The sequence below is a fragment of the Wasmannia auropunctata genome, unplaced genomic scaffold (genome assembly GCF_000956235.1).
Source record: "Wasmannia auropunctata unplaced genomic scaffold, wasmannia.A_1.0 LD334880.1, whole genome shotgun sequence".
NCBI lineage: Eukaryota > Metazoa > Arthropoda > Insecta > Hymenoptera > Formicidae > Wasmannia > Wasmannia auropunctata.
The window spans coordinates 697,152-713,487 of record NW_012028010.1 but is presented as its reverse complement, the minus strand read 5'-3'; the positions used below and the strand labels follow the sequence as shown (position 1 = coordinate 713,487).

At 42.1% G+C, this 16,336-nt stretch overlaps 1 protein-coding gene across 1 annotated transcript in view; it reads right to left on the bottom strand.

Annotated features, from left to right (window-relative positions):
• LOC105457918 (cadherin-related tumor suppressor) overlaps nucleotides 1–16,336 on the bottom strand; it is a 102,684-nt gene that overhangs the window by 4,612 nt on the left and 81,736 nt on the right. The window contains exons 5-21 of the mRNA XM_011702864.1: nucleotides 15,794–16,210; nucleotides 15,120–15,449; nucleotides 14,716–14,893; nucleotides 10,406–10,586; nucleotides 9,674–9,927; nucleotides 9,100–9,530; nucleotides 8,545–8,889; nucleotides 7,660–7,989; nucleotides 6,120–7,235; nucleotides 4,711–5,826; nucleotides 4,032–4,308; nucleotides 3,514–3,795; nucleotides 2,567–2,871; nucleotides 1,904–2,169; nucleotides 1,334–1,777; nucleotides 615–984; nucleotides 84–299 (exon numbers count right to left, since the gene is read on the bottom strand). Of these exons, the coding sequence (XP_011701166.1) occupies nucleotides 84–299; nucleotides 615–984; nucleotides 1,334–1,777; nucleotides 1,904–2,169; nucleotides 2,567–2,871; nucleotides 3,514–3,795; nucleotides 4,032–4,308; nucleotides 4,711–5,826; nucleotides 6,120–7,235; nucleotides 7,660–7,989; nucleotides 8,545–8,889; nucleotides 9,100–9,530; nucleotides 9,674–9,927; nucleotides 10,406–10,586; nucleotides 14,716–14,893; nucleotides 15,120–15,449; nucleotides 15,794–16,210 (6,858 nt within the window). The remainder of the gene's footprint in view (nucleotides 1–83; nucleotides 300–614; nucleotides 985–1,333; nucleotides 1,778–1,903; nucleotides 2,170–2,566; nucleotides 2,872–3,513; nucleotides 3,796–4,031; nucleotides 4,309–4,710; nucleotides 5,827–6,119; nucleotides 7,236–7,659; nucleotides 7,990–8,544; nucleotides 8,890–9,099; nucleotides 9,531–9,673; nucleotides 9,928–10,405; nucleotides 10,587–14,715; nucleotides 14,894–15,119; nucleotides 15,450–15,793; nucleotides 16,211–16,336) is intronic.

Sequence of the window (16,336 nt, the reverse complement as noted above, 5' to 3'; positions counted from 1 at the left end):
GAAAATCATTGAAAATTATTCACTTTTCTTAATAATTTTAATATTTGTTAGAGAACAAACAGATAATTAAAAATGCATCTCACCTCTATGGATGTAAAATGCTTATTTGTTGCGGCGTATATCAAAATACCATCAGACTTCACAGTTCTAAACATCAAGCCGATTGTCTTCAAGGATAAAGGATTCGTTATGAAACTCGTGTCCTCGATGAGACTGCGCTTAACGCGATTCATGTGCCATGTCGTTGAACCTCCGTAGAGATACTCCAACAATTGCATTCTTCTGTGTTTTTCCGAAATCTGCACAAACAATGTCAATTGCCACAATTTAAAATTTAGAAATAAAATTAGTATATTAAGAAAGTTAAATAAACATAACACTTCAATTAACATGAACATTTTAATGGAACTTCTAGAAATCTATTATCTCTCATTTAATATCATATCATCTCGTATTTAATATTATTTCAATGACATAGTGTTGTGGTAAATATGCTCATTTAATATTATTATTTCAATATTATATTTAACGTATTAATAATATTTAATATTAAATAATTGCAATAATAATAAAGTATTATATATGGAATTAATATAGGATTTACTAATTTTTACCTTGAACTCGATAAATCCTCCCTCACTCAGCGTGACGGGTTCCAAAGCACCGTGACAGTTGGGCGCTATCAAGGATCCGCACTGGCACATCACTTGATGCCACTTGTCGTGACATTGGGCGTTCACGGCGCAAACGGATGCAGTGTCTTTCTCATTTCTCAGACAAGGATTCCGCTGCGATCTGACGCACGTGGACTTCACACCACGCGACGCGATCGGATTCGTCAGATTCAAGGCCCTTCCGTTTATCGACACCGAATGAACGCAACCCACAAAATCATCAGCGTGCACTTGGCCCGGACGTTCTAACACGGGATCGGCGTTCTCCAAACCGCCCAGTAGGAGAGGATTATTGTTGAAATTTAAGGTCCTGCGAATATACCGAATGTTAGCGCGTATTCTTAAATTTTTGAATTCATAGCGGTTCAAAATTTTAATTTTGTAAGATAGATCCCTTTAGATCACTCCTAATAATTATTTCTATTAACATCAAATAATCAAGTTTCACGATTTGAAATAAATTTTTTGTCACAATCATCTAATTTCACAATCAAAACGGTATAATAATGGTATTAATGTTAATGATGATAGAGTGTCTAAAAATTTAGACTTTTTTTTTAATTTCAATTTTTAGTTTTAAGGTCTCCTCATCCATAAAATGATTTCTTTTTATTGTAAAAATTTTGAGAATTCGTCGAAAAGATTAATAGGACACTTACCCAGTCGGACCCACGTCGTTCGCGGAGCAGGTACCATCGCCGGGTCTGCAATCGTCGCAGACGTCGCCGTGTTCCTTGCAAGTGGACACGCTGAGCGAAATAACTCTGCCGTTCCTGGTGGCGGTGACCTTGTGCCACTCGCCATCCGACACCGGCCGCTCCGTCTTGATGGTGACGGTGGTGATCGCGCTTCTGGCACCGCCGTACGAGAAGACCACTCGGCCGTCTATCAGCTCCAGCACGACAAAGTCCGAGCGGCCGCCGGTCTGCGACGCATAGTTGTACAGCAGCAACGCGTTCGGCTTTATGGTGGCGAACACGATGGTGATGTCGTTCGTGGTGGAGTCCAGCGCCGGGAATGCCATGTACGACAACTCGTCGAAACCGAAGGTCGAGCGCTCGCAGTGCCGGCCGTAGCGGCCGTCGGGACAGCTGCATCGATATCTGTGCGCGTAATAATTTTATATGTTATTTTCATTTTCGTACGAATATCGACACTTGATCATTGAGTGACGCACGTATATCGTGGCCGAGTGGCCACTTAAAGTTATATCTAAGGAATCAACAAACCCTGGTTTTTCTCCCACACATAAGCCACCGTACAAGCAAGGATTCGGTCGACAGGAATCAGTGACTGCTTCACAGTGATTGCCCCTGTAGCCTGCTCTGCAGAGGCAGAAGAAACTGAAGCTGTCCGGGCTCTTTCTGCACGATCCGCCGTTCCGACACGGATTGCTGGCACACGCATCACCTCTCTCGAGCTCGCACAGCTTGCCATCGCGATCAATAGGACAAGTGCATTGGAAATCGTATCCCAAACGGCGACACTGTCCTCCCTGTAAAAAAAAGAGGAAGAAACGCTTTAAATAATTTGCTTCATAAGTATAGATTTTTAAGAAACACGAGTGAATAACGAGTCTTGAAAAAAAATCAAAAAGTCTCAAAAAAAGCACAGAAAAATGTTCAGAAAATTCTATAATTCAAGAGTATATGTCTCGTATATACAGTTTAATATTTATCTGAAATAAATGATAAACAAAAACATTTGGCTAACGCTCGTTTACCAACATTATAAATTATATACATATATAGTTACAATAGATATACATATAATAATTCTAAGAATTATATAAATATAATTGTATATTCGGAAATATTCATTTTGCATATTTTTATATGCCATATATCAAACTTTGTCTTTTTTCACAGAATATTTTTATTACAAGTACTCACCAATAAACAGGGATTCGGCGAACACGGATCCTGTCTTCTTTCACATTTATCACCGGTGAAACCGTCCCGACACTTGCAGGTCATTTCGTGCAGCATCCTAGGCGACGTCAGGATCAGCGCCTGGCTGTCGGTGATCCTGGCATCGTCGTATATAGCCAGTCGGTCGCTGCAGCTGCCCCCGTTCTCGCACGGCATGTGTTTGCACGGGGAATAGCCGATAATGAATAAATTACCTTCGAGTAACGTTTGAATTTGATCTTGATTGCGCTTCAGCAGATCGGTCACTTCGTACTTCGTCCGATATCCTGAAGAAAATGAATAAAATATTGTGTTAAAATTATATGATTATTATTTAACATATATATTAATTAATGATACAGTGGCGGATCCAGAGAGTTGTTTTTTTTTTAGGGGGGGCGATATGACAAAATGTGAATATTTAGTTATTATCGTTAATGATGTTATTTTTAATATTTTTTATTATTAAAAAAAAATTGAATAAACATTATTTAATCTCGAATAATCTCCGATAATTTTCTTTCTCAATTCATTTAAAACCGATTTTTTTCAATATATATACGAAATTTGTTTGGAGAGCTCTGGGGGGGTGGGGTGGCAATTGCCCTCTCCGCCCCCCCCCCACCTTGTATCCGTTAAGTGATATGTTTAATTCAGGTAATCTAATATAAATATCTACCTAGTAAGACAATGTCACAGTGATGCAAATTAATACGAAATTTAATGAAATCGTTAAATCTTAATTAAGATGATCTTAATTGAGACTTGACTTTGTCGTAACAATCGTTACTTGGAATGAGTAAATATTTTTGAACTATGATACAATCTATGACTAGTTATTAGTTAATATTTTTATTCTAAATATATGGACGTATATCTGCACAACACAAGATATCCATTTGATATCCAGTGATATATTTTTAACTTACCTTGCGGAGATTCCACTGCCAAGTGAACGTTCAGATCCGGTCCGTTTTCACCAATGCTGAAAATGGTGAGTGTATCGCCGACATCGATTTTCTCTTGCAGGAGATCCAGGAGAGCCCGGTAGTATTGACTGAGGAAATCGTTAGCGGTCAATTTGAAAATTTGTAGGGTCACGCTGTTCTCGATTGTGGCGTTCGAGAAGATCAGGAACTCGACGGTAACCTTGGAGATCACATCCGGATGTCGTCCATCGTTGCCGGAGACGCTCAAAGAATAGCCTATTCCTGTACCCACACAATCAAGATATTAGTAAAAAAAAAAAAAAATATTCTCTACCAAGAGAATAGATCAATGTTAATAGATGTCAATGATGAAATATTCTAAGCCTCGATCGAAATATAACATTGTGGAACGCTTTTCAACAAATCAATACTTTCTTTTGAAATTAGAAATATAGATTAAAAGAAAAAGTTCTTTGTAAATCTCGAGAAATCTGTTTCGCGATTGATGCATAACGTGCCTGATGTAATCTTGTTGGTGTGCAGATCGCAGGCAGTGGGAATGGTGAGCACACGCGAACTCGAGCCCTGAAGAATCTTGCACGAGAAAGTTCCGATGATATCCGGATCGTTCGGATGCACATCGGCGATCTTTCCCAGCGGTGTCTTGCCGTTGAACGAGTGCACGATCACGTGCACCGATCTCGGCGTGGACGGACTGTCGTTCTGATCGGTGACGATTACGACGATGGTATGCTCGCTCTTCATTCGAGGTATGCCCGAGTCCTCCACTTCAATCTACGCATGCAAAAATTATATTTCATTAAATTCATTCAAATACTATTTATGTAAATCAAAATGCATTTTTTCAGCAATCCTATACATAGTGTACCAAGAGCTCTATCGAAAAATTTTTTATTTTTCATAAATTGATCCAGATCGAAAGAAAAACACTATTGCTAAGTTTTATAAATGTTAAGTTAAATAATCGTTGTTTTTATATTTAAAATTCTTTTGAAATATATCGAAAACTATAAAAGTTTGTCTGGACTTTTATCAATTATATGAAAATATATTCTGCGTGTAGATATATGTGTTACAAATTTTAAATTTTTCTAAAAATAAACCCTCTTCGTTTCTCTCCGATAGCAATAAAATAAAATCACTTTCATTGCAATCGAACGCGATTTAAATACCAACCATGAGATCCAACTGCGGCATCGTTTCTCTATCGAGACTCCTGGTGGTCCTCAACACGCCCGAATGCTTGTCCAAAGACACCATGTCGCTCTGTCTTCCTCCGATCAATCTGTAGGTGAACGGCGCGCCGTTGGGCGGTAGATCAGGATCAGTCGCGCTCAGGGTCATGATGCTGGTACTTGCCGGTTCGTTCTCGCTGATATAGCCGATTACTTCCGGCGGATCGAAGACCGGGCCGTTGTCATTCACATCCTGCAGCTCAATGTGCACCATTGCGGTGCCAGTTTCCGGCGGCGAGCCGGTGTCAATCGCGCCAATCGTTAGATCGTACGCGGGCACGGTCTCGCGATCGAGTTGCTTCGCCGTCTCGATGTCGCCGGTCTGTGGATCGATCTTGAAGGCCTGGCCGAGATTGCCGCCGATGATGGAATACGAGAACTGATTGTTCTGCGGCTTGATGTCCTTGTCGATCGCGCGGACCGTGAGCACGCGGGTGCCGTGGACGGCGCTCTCCGACACGCTGGCGTCGTAGGTGCTCTGCAGAAACTCGGGCGGGTCGTTACCGTCCTGGATGGAAATGATCACCTGCGCTTCGTCGGTGTCGTTGCCGCGTATACCGCCGGCGTTCTTCGCCATCACCGTCAACACCACGCGACTCTGCGTCTCGCGATCGAGTTGGCGCGACACTCGAATGATGCCAGTGTCTGAACTGATCGCGAAGCCGCGGTCGTTGGACGAGCCCACGAAGAGGTAGTACACGCGGCCGTCCTCGCCCGAGTCCTGATCGGTCGCCTGAACCGCGCCAACTGACGTGCCCACCTCGGCGCTCTCCGACACGTCCATTTGAAACACGGGTTGAATGAAATGCGGATAGTACTCGTTCACGCCGGTGATGTGCACCACCACGGTCGTGAAGCCAACCATCTGCGGGCTCGAGTCCGGATTCACCGCAACGATGTCGAGAGTGTATTCATTCGCCTCTTCATAATCGAAGCTAGTATCCGACGTGATGTCACCGGTGTTCTCGCGGATGCGGAAATGGTCTTTGCCGGTACCGCCAAGGATTTCATACTGCACTATGGCATACTTGGGCGAGTCAATGTCCCGAGCGATCACCTGGAATTCCGCGAAGAAAATATTTAAAAATTGCGATAAGTTTGCGATTAAATTATACGTACAATTTATTGCAAATAAATGTAAATGTGGAAGAATATAAATTAAAATTATTTATTGGTTTATTTAAAAGAATGAGATAGAACTTCTTGGAATGGCAAATTTATAATAATTTCCTCGTATTTATTTTAAGCTAAAGATTCAAATAATTTGTCTAGCTAGCTAATTGGTCAAAGATGCCAAAAAACAAGCAAGATTCAAAAATTAAAAGTTCAAAAATTTCATGCTGGACGTACCTTGTAAACGAAACTATCGGACGGAGAATTTTCCGGCAGGTACGCTTCATAGACACTTTGATTGAAGGTTGGAGGGTTGTCATTGATGTCGGTGACATGGATAGTTAAGACGGCTATTACTTGCTTCGGCTCGAATCCCAGATCCGTGGCGGTGATGTTCAACCGATATTCCTGCACCAGGTCGTAATCGAAAGGCTCGAGTAGAGTGACCACACCAGTGATGGAGTGCACGAAGAATTGATTCTTGTCGTTGCCGGCCGAAATTCTGTAGCGGATCATGCCGTTGGGCCCGCTATCGTTGTCCTTGGCGTAAACCGTCAGAAGCGTGGCATTGACCACCTCGTTTTCCGGCACTCTGACCTGGTAATTGTCGGCGGTGAAGACGGGCGCGTATTGGTTCTCGCCGGAGATCACAAGGGTCAGGTCGATCTCATCCTTCTGCGGTGGCACGCCTTTGTCGGTGGCGCGCGCTTTCAGCAGGAACATCGTGCCGACGGAAATATCTTTCAGACTCCTGCGTACGTAGACCCAGCCGGTTCGCTCCTCAATAGCGAACAGATCGCCCGTACCGTTTTTCTCCAGCGAGTAACTGATCTCCGCGTTCACGCCGAAGTCGGCGTCGTCGCGGGCGATCAGCTGTATAATGCGCTTGCCTATGTCGTAATTCTCCGGCACCGGCGACAGATAGGACCTCTGCTCAAAATGAGGCGCGTTGTTGTTGGCATTCACCACGCTCACGTGCACCACCGTCCTCGAGGACATCGGTGGCTTGCCGTTATCGGTCGCGACCACTGTCAGCGAGTACAGATTCTCCGGCGAGGACGGCCGATGAGTGTGCTTGTAGCGTATGGTACGCTTGCTGAAGACGTCGCCGGTCGCCGGGTCAACAGTGAAGAGATCGGACGGTTGCAACAGGCTGTAAGATATAACGGAGTTCGGTCCCTGTTTGTCGCGATCGGTAGCCGCGACCGTGCCGACATGCGCCACCCGCGGTTGAAGCTCGGGGAAATGGAAATGATAGGTGTCCTCGTCGAACTCGGGTGCATTGTCATTCTGATCCTGAATAGTGATCGTCAGGGCGGTCTCTGCTCGCCATGCACCGTCCGCTGCTACGACCTATAACGAAGTAGTAGAAAATAGTAATAGAAAAGAAAGAGAGAGAATAGTTTTAATTTTGACACGACAAACAAAGTTTTTAGCAAAGCATCAAAGCAAAGTAAACTGCAAATGTAATATATTTCAAGAATTAATTTGTATCGCGCCAAAAAATTAAATATCACTTTTTTAAATATTTAATTGCATTCCTCAATTCTAAAATGCGTCTAAACTTAAAAACGTTTGAATGTCTTAAATTTTGGGCGTTATTGATTATATCTCTAACAATATTACTTTAAATTTTGCATTATTATTTTTTGTTTAATTATATTTAATTTGCATTATTATTTTTCGAGTTTAAACGCAATTCCTTCGATTTTGTATAAAGATATAGCGTTACAAATTTTTGTCAATTACACATGATATTGAAGACTAAATATCCTACCTTTAGCAGATACTCATCTTGCTCCTCTCTGTCGAGCTGCCCAGCCACGGTCACATTTCCGCTTAGGGCGTCGATGGAAAACTTTTTTCCTGGATTTTCGGTAAAACTGTAACTAACGTTCGCATTCTGACCAATGTCCAGGTCACTACTGGTGATGCGTATAACGAACGTGCCGATTTCCGCGTTCTCCGTCACGTTGACGCTGAACAGTCGCGTGAAGTGCGGCGGATTGTCGTTCTTGTCCAGAACGGTGATGAGCACCATGGCGGTACCGGTTAATCGGGGATAACCTTGATCTCTAGCTTCCACGATCAGCTCGTAAGACGCAATCTGAAGGAGTTCCGAATTTAGTTAAATTACATTATTAATTTTCATAAAAAATATTTTCAGGATCCTTAGATAAATTGATTCGAGATAATTGTAATTTGATATAAATATTCCCTGATAGCAAAATGCAAACAATTTTCTCATAGATTGGCAACAAAGTTGTTTAGATTTAGACTGCAAATCTATGCCATCTGTGTCCTTATTAGGCTCAGAATTTATTGACGAAGCCTGCTGATATGCTATGCAAGCAAATTGTCGGTAAAAACCGAGCAAATAAGTTTGCAAAGTTGTCTGGTGATAAGATATATTTGCCCGTATTTTGCCACCGATTTGTTCAAATTATGTGAGCAGATTTTGTTATATATTTGCTATACCATATATTGTCGATACCATATATTGTCATCTGACGAATCAAATTTTGTATTAAATTTGTATCTTTCTTGCCAACAAAATTTGTAGCAAGATTTTACAAGATCTGTTTCCAACAAACTTGGCTATCAGGGTTGTAATGAATTAATTGGATATTATGACTGTCATCGACTACTATAATATTCGTACCTCTTCGCGATCCAATTTGGCATTGGTCTCGATCTGCCCGGTACTGCTGTCGATGACGAAGGACTCGGAGAAGTCCTGGACGAGATGATAAGTGACCTGGCCATTCTTGCCAGAATCGCGATCCCTCGCGGATACCTTACTGACGAACAACGGCGGATATTCCTCTTCCATCACGGTGGCGTTGTAAATGGCAGCTTCCATGACCGGCGCGTTATCGTTGGCATCCGTGACGTTCACCATAAGTTGGAGAACGCTGCGCAGTGGAGGTGTGTCCGAATCGCGAACTTCAATCCAGGCTTCGTAGTGCGGAGTCGTCTCATAGTCAAAGCCAGAAGCAACCACGACCTAAAAAAAATTGTAATAATACTCTTTAAATTTTCTGAAGTGAATCTCACTCCAAAAGAGTGAAAAGTCACTCCAAAAAATTCAGAGAGTAAAATAACATGTGACATATTTTAAAAAATAATGAAAATTTTCGGAACGATTTTAAATTCCATATAAGAAAGAGAGAGAGAAAATTACATAAATAAAATTAAAATTTGATCTCTCATTTACCTCTCCGGTGTGAGGATCGATCCTCAAAGCATCTCCCACGTTTCCGCCGGCTATGCCGTAGATCAAATTGCTCGCCGATCCACTTTTCGGCGTGGTAGCGCTCAGCTTGGTGATCACCTTATTCTCGGACACGTCCTCAGACAATGTGAAGCTCGTGCTGACGCTCGATCGGAAGCTGGGGAACAGCTGCCGATCCCACAAGTGGATCATCAAATCGGCTGTGACGTGCTGGGGCTCGGGACTGCAGTCCGACGCCTGTATTTGTAATTGATAGGTGATCTGGTCGCCGATCAGTTCTTGAGTAGCACGGATCACGCCGTTGTTGAGATCGATAGTGAACCGATCGGCGTCCTTGCCATGCAGCCGGTAAACGATCCGCGAATTCTCACCGTCATCGTCGTCGCTTGCTTTCGCGCCAAAGACAAAGTCGCCTGTAAAAAAAGAAAAATTAGCATCAACATTTTAAGTCGCCATTGGCTAATTAGCGAAATGCAAAACCGCTCTATCTTTCTTTCAGTAATCAATGCTTAAATTTAATTAAACGCACTCGATATCGCCGCACCGATTTCATTACCTGGTTTGGTTGCGTTTGGAACATAGGCTGTATATCGGGGACTGGAAAAGCGGGGCGCATTATCATTGACATCCGTCACATAAATCGTCAAATTAACGGCGGAAGCACGTGGCTCCGTCGGGCTCGAATCCCTGGCCACCAGAGTCAAATAATACACGGCAGTCTGCTCGCGGTCCAACGGTACCGTGGTGAACACTTCGCCCGTGTCGGGATCTGCGGAAAACCGCTCCGCTTTGTCTCCAAGTAGGTTGTAGCTATTTAGAAAAAGTAATAAAAATTATTTAAACATTGTAAAATATATTATCAATAAAATTAAACATATTTAATCAATGCAGATTATTTTGCTATAATTGTTTCAGAGTGATTTTTAAAGTATGTATATTTAAAGGTTTTTGTATAGGTTTTCGAATTTTCGTCGCAAAATTTTACCTAAAGAAAATAAAATCTAGAATCAATTTCTCATTTAAAATTATTAAGTTCTGTAATAACTACTAACTTAAACGTTAATTAGCCAAAAACGCGATACAGGAAGAAAACTGTATGTTCTCTCTTTAAAGATAATATATATGTATATTCCAAATATAGATGAATTTCTACCGAAAGTAAAATTACATAATAAACTTTCTTTTAGATTTAATCTGTGTGATTCAACATCACGCACATGTAGTATGTCATGCCCTAAAATGGAATACATTTTTCAATCGTGATTACGCAACATCGAGGAGTGTCTACCTTATTTTCGCATTAAATCCTTCGTCCTTGTCCGTGGCGTGCGGCTTGATGACCCAAGTTCCGGCGGGTGCGTTCTCCACTATGGTGGCCTTGTAATCCTGCCGGGCGAACTCGGGGCTGTGATCGTTCATGTCGAGGACGACGATCCTGACGATGCCCGATCCGGTGAGAGGTGGCGAGCCTGCAAGAACGCGACGTGAAACCTCGGTCGTGTGTTGTCGTTGGGCGGCCATAAAGACAACCGCCGTCGCACCAGTGCGACGTGCTCTAACTCGGCTTGTTTCTATTTTTTTTATTGTTTATTTAATTTTTTTTAACTTTTATTACTATCTCACGAACCGTAACGCCGCGCGACCGTAGTTGGGTCAGTGGCGCGATTATTTCGCTAAATTTACAGCCCGCTTCTCGCGGCTCGTTTATGACGGTTTAAATCGGTCCAAACGGAAGGTAAACCGGGGTCATAATTTTAACAGAATATTATTGTGGGGCTCGCGAGACGCCGTAAAGTGATTTAGAACTTGCCCGTGCCCGTCATGGAATATACTTTCTTTTAACCGGCAAATCGTTGCTCCTACAATTTTTCCTTTTGCAGAGTGTTGCGAAATTATTTGGAACAAAAGTGAAATGCACAAACCGAAGCGTCATTTAGAGCGAAAACTTACACTGACATCGTTTATTTTATTGCATTGTTATTTATTTTTTATATTTCTAAATGTAAACCAAAAATAAATAAATTGTAACTAATTGCGTTTATTGTAAATTAGCTGGAATGATCCTAAATCGGTGTTTTCCTGAGACCCGCTTTCAAAAATCAAAGAGCGGTACATTGAGATAATTGGGATTGTGAGTAAAAGCGCGAGTTTTCTAGATCGCGGAAGTGCGCGCGGCGGCTAAATAATGGCCGGCACGGGAGGGAGGGAGAGGGGTAATTTAGACGTGACACACGCGTTCTCCAGCGATGCCCATTGTGCTACCCACTTATGATTTACGGATTGGGATACCTCGAGTAACGACGTTATAGTGCGCGCGGAAAAATCTCACCGCCGCTTAATTGCGCCGCCTAAAACGCACCATTACTCTCCAGCAGGGAAGGAGGGGAGGGGACCGATTTCTCTGATTGCGCACCGAGTATATACGCGGCGCATGTAGGTATATGTATACATGACGAGCGTTGGCGTAGCCCAGGGCCACGCGCCTGCACGGACGTACACCGTTCAATCACGCGGAGAGTTCCCGTCGAGGGATAAGAGAAAGGAAGAAAGAGAGGAAGAGAGAGAGAGAGAGAGAGAGAGAGAGAGAGAGAAAGCGGGAGAAGGAGACGGAGGCTGAGACTGAAACCGTATTTATCATGTTCTAGGTAAATATCCCGTAAGAGTACAGATTGGATATACCTATAGACCGTGTCAGAAGTCTCGCGTTTTCTTGTGGCTGCAGATTTTTCTTTAACTTCCTTGGGAATATACTTGACAAAAAGAAATAAAAATTAACTACATATAAAATTTATAATATTATTATAATTAATAAAAAGGGTAAAAAAATGTTTCTGGAAAGACGAGCCTCGCAAGGGCTGATTCGTCACGTAATTTTTAATTGTTTTAAATATATAATGCACATTTCAAAAATATAATAAATAAAGAGTATAAATTAATCCAAGCAACAATTTTAATTTTTCTGAAAACGAAAAGCAACATTGCATATGCAAAACAGTATCGATAATGATAAAGAATAAAAAATTGTATAAAAATCGAATAGTTGTGTTACAGTCAATCGAATAATTATCAAAAATAATTTTCATTTTTCTACCATTATTTCGTTATAAATGAATCGTTATAGGTTAACAATTCATCTTGAAGTAACGGTAAAAAATTGACGGAAAAAGATATTTGAAAGTAATGAAATATAATATAGCTATAGGAAAATTAAGAAAACAGAAGAAATGCGTGAAAAAGGAAGAAGAAAATGAGACATGTAGCGGTATAACAATTACGGTACACAATGACGTGAGGAACGCGAGTTCCCAGGGATTCAGAGCCAGGAGAGATGGCCCACTTTGCATAACGAGTAATCGCATAATTTGCTTACTGCTTCCTAATGACAGTAATGAAGAGGTTCACTCGCTACGCCGATTTCCACCGAACGGGATTTTCAGCTCGACTGATCAGGAATATCGATTTTTAGGGAAACCACTAGCCTTAGATATCATGAGTACGAGGTAGACAGTAAGACGCATGTATACGGCTTCTCGCAAAAGTCCTTATCGAAAGGATATTAAGAAGTGATTCTTGAAACGCCATCAGTTGACTATGTTCCGGCTGACGTGTATATTTTTATTTAATTGTAAAGAGATAAAACAGACACACAAATCATCGAGTCGTATTTCTCAATAGAAGCGGGACATCCTGTTTACGTGCGGCAGATGCTGAAGGGGTCGTAAGACCCCGCATAATCGCCCCGAGACGCGCAACACAAAAATATGTGCCTCGAGTGCGCTGACGCGCGAGCGCGTGACAGCGTTCTGCGGTGTATGTGAATAAAGTAGAATATAATGTGCGAGTGCGGGCACTATCCAAAAGAGACGCATGGCTCTCTTTCTCTCTTCAGACAAAAAGGAGGGGTCATCAGGCCCGAAACGCGCGCGGGGCTTCACGAACGGCGGAACGGGAAGACAGGGGAGGAGAACGGCACGGACGAGATGGTGAGGAACGAAGCGTGTTGGAGAAGGGGGCCTGAGGCCCGGTGGTTGAAGCGGGAGGGAGGAATGGCAGAGAGGCGAAGGAGGAAAAGGGAGGAGAGGACAGTGCGCCAGCGCCGAGGCAGACAGGGAGGAAGGCATTCGAGGCCGATTATCATAATCGCGCGTCATAACTCTGCAGGCTTGTCTACCTCGCCGGAGACCGATTGGACCATCGAGCCACCGCGACCGGGGGCGGGACGGGAGAAGGGGTGGGCGGGGAAGGGGTGAAAGCCGGGGGGGAAAAGGAGGACCCGGGGGAGGACTACCGGCTTCTAAGAGGAAGCAAGGAGAAAAAAAGAAGGTTTAAGGGGGAGGAACTGCCCACCGCTTAAAGAATCTCATCGAACAACCCACAAATTTATATCCAATTTGTATATTACCGCTCATTACTTAAACCCACCGCGTACATCGTCTATCGTTTCTCGTCTATGTGCCGGACAGCGTCCGATATTGCGCATTGACATTTCGGCGGATCGTTATTTGATGGACGGCTGGTGGTACGGTTTGCATAAGGAATTAGCACGAATCGATTGCGGGGCATAATTTTCGCGAACATTTGAGCCGATCTCGTGCAGGATGACTGGAAATAATAGTAGTTGCACTAATCGTCAGATCAATTGATAGCCAGCCAAATGTCTCTCTTTGAATATGTAAAAAAAAAGAAGTACTTGAGCGATGTCTCAATTTTACGATACGATAATAATGTAATAATTAATATTTTATAATAATAGTAATTAAAATATGAAAATATTTACAAAAAATAAAATAAAAATTATATATATAATCACATGAATACCATCAGTTTTTAAAGGGAAAGAAAAGAAATAAATATCATTAAAAGAGGGATTTCAGAAGGAAGGATTATCCAACTTTCTCCAAGATTGTCCACCTCTAATCTTTCTCATCAACAAATTACAAAATTACATTGCAATAATTGTAGCAATCTTTTCGTTCACAACCGCACTATTTCGGTTGCACTGATGTGCCGATCCAAAGCTTAATTAAGTTCTTTGTTCGCACTAATTCGCAACCAATTTTACACAGACCGGTCACAGTTAGATGGATCGTAAAAATAATCCCTGCCAGAGAGAATAAAGGGCTATCCTTTCAATGTCGTGCCATTGTATGATAGATTGACAATAGATATACGTCTATTTGGCAGTCCATCTGCGGCAAGGAACCCGCGAGAAGTATCGCATATCCTTGCTGTTGCACTCTTTTTTCATATTAATTTTGCATCATTGAACAAAATTTTTTTTTCAGCGAACTATTAATGTGCAAAACGTACAAACATTCTGTACGCGATATATCATCAAATTTACAAGAATATATTTTATGTATAATAATCTTTATATTTTTATTAATTATATTAAATAAATTTCAATTTCAATTTCAGTTTTTTTTAAATCTATAATATATGACTATGTCGCAGCACAAGACATTCTAACAATATTGCAATATTCTCACAATATAACTGAAATGCTGTTGGAACGTAGTTGAACTTGGAATGTTTCAACGTTGCTGCAATATTGCTGGCATGTTCAATAGAGTATTTTATAGAAGCTGAGTAACTTACCGGTATCCATAGCCACTAGAGTAAGTGTGTATTCCGGTACCAGTTCCCTGTCCAATGGACGAAGAAGCGATATATCGCCGGTGCTCGCGTTTATGCGAAATAGATCCGTGTCACCCTCCTTGAGGAAGTATCTCACTTGATCGTTGTACGGTGGAGTGTCCGCGTCGTACGCCGTAACCTTTTAACGAATATACAAAACTTTAATTTCGATTCAATTGCCAAAATGTGTTTGATTCGCGTATATGATGAGATGAAATTTCGAAATATATAGTTACAATTAAGATTAAAATGTTTTAATTATTTTGGAATTATTATAAATATTTTGTTTAACTTGAACAAACGGCTTGATTCGACATTCGAACACTCGGAGTATGTCGAACCCTTCATTCGCTAAAATGTTATACCTGCATCACAAAACCGCCCGGCGGCACCATGTTCTCCATAACGTGTGCCAGATAAGGCGAATCGAGGAAGACCGGCGCGTTGTCGTTGATGTCGAGCACGGTGATGGTAATCTGGGCCGTGTCGTTGCGTGGTATCTTGTCGACTTCCGCCGCGCAATCCTCACTGCCAATGATCAGATGGTACCGGGATTTGCGTTCGAAGTTCAGGTTCTTCGCCACCCGGATCACACCACCGTCCTCTGAGATCGTGAAATCCCGATTGTCATCCCCCATCTCGATGCTGTACCGCACTCTGCCGTTCGCACCCTCATCGCGATCCGTCGCCGATACCTGAGGCCGAGCAACAACAAAATGACGATTTATAATTTCAGCATATTGAGAAAGAAAGAGGGAGAGAGAGAGAGAGAAAGAAAGCTACATTTTCATCTTTTATTATTCTAATATTAATTACTCTATCTAACAAACATTTTATAGAAATTAACAATGTAACAATAACAGATATTCTTTTCGGATTCTATTTTTATCAGTGGATTCTAAAACTGGAAATTACATCTATATAGACTTTAAATTCACATCGTCGGAAAATTTAATTTAATTTTTTTTAAAAATCTTGTTTTTTTTCCTATCCACTTTAACTCTTATAAAGCATCGAAATTCATCGCAGTCTCACTGACTTGAAGGACACTGGCACCGATGCTGGCGTTCTCGGCAATGGTGGCGAAGTACTGTTTAGGATCGAACAACGGTGAGTTGTCATTTTCATCGAGCACCGTGATGGAAATGATGATCGATGATGATCTCGGCGGCTCGCCACGATCTTTGGCGGTGACCTCCAGGGTGTAGTTGGATCTTTGTTCGCGGTCCAACTGCCCGGATACGCGCAGCAGACCGTCCACTGGACCGAGGGTGAACGGCAGGTTACTGTCGTCCTTCAGCAAATACTCGACGTTACCGTTCCGACCCTCATCCCGATCGATCGCTTTTATCGGCATCACTACCGCGTTGTTCGGCGCGTTCTCAAATATCGATATCTTCGTAGGTGATATGAATTCCGGCGACATGTCATTCACGTCCAGCAGCACCACCGTTACCTATGTTGTTTAAATGAAGGATAATGTGCATTATGTTAGAACTCAGTGAAGAGAGGAATGATTTTCAACACGCGACTTTAGTTTCATAATTGTTACTTATAAATACTTTAAATTTAAATTTCTAGT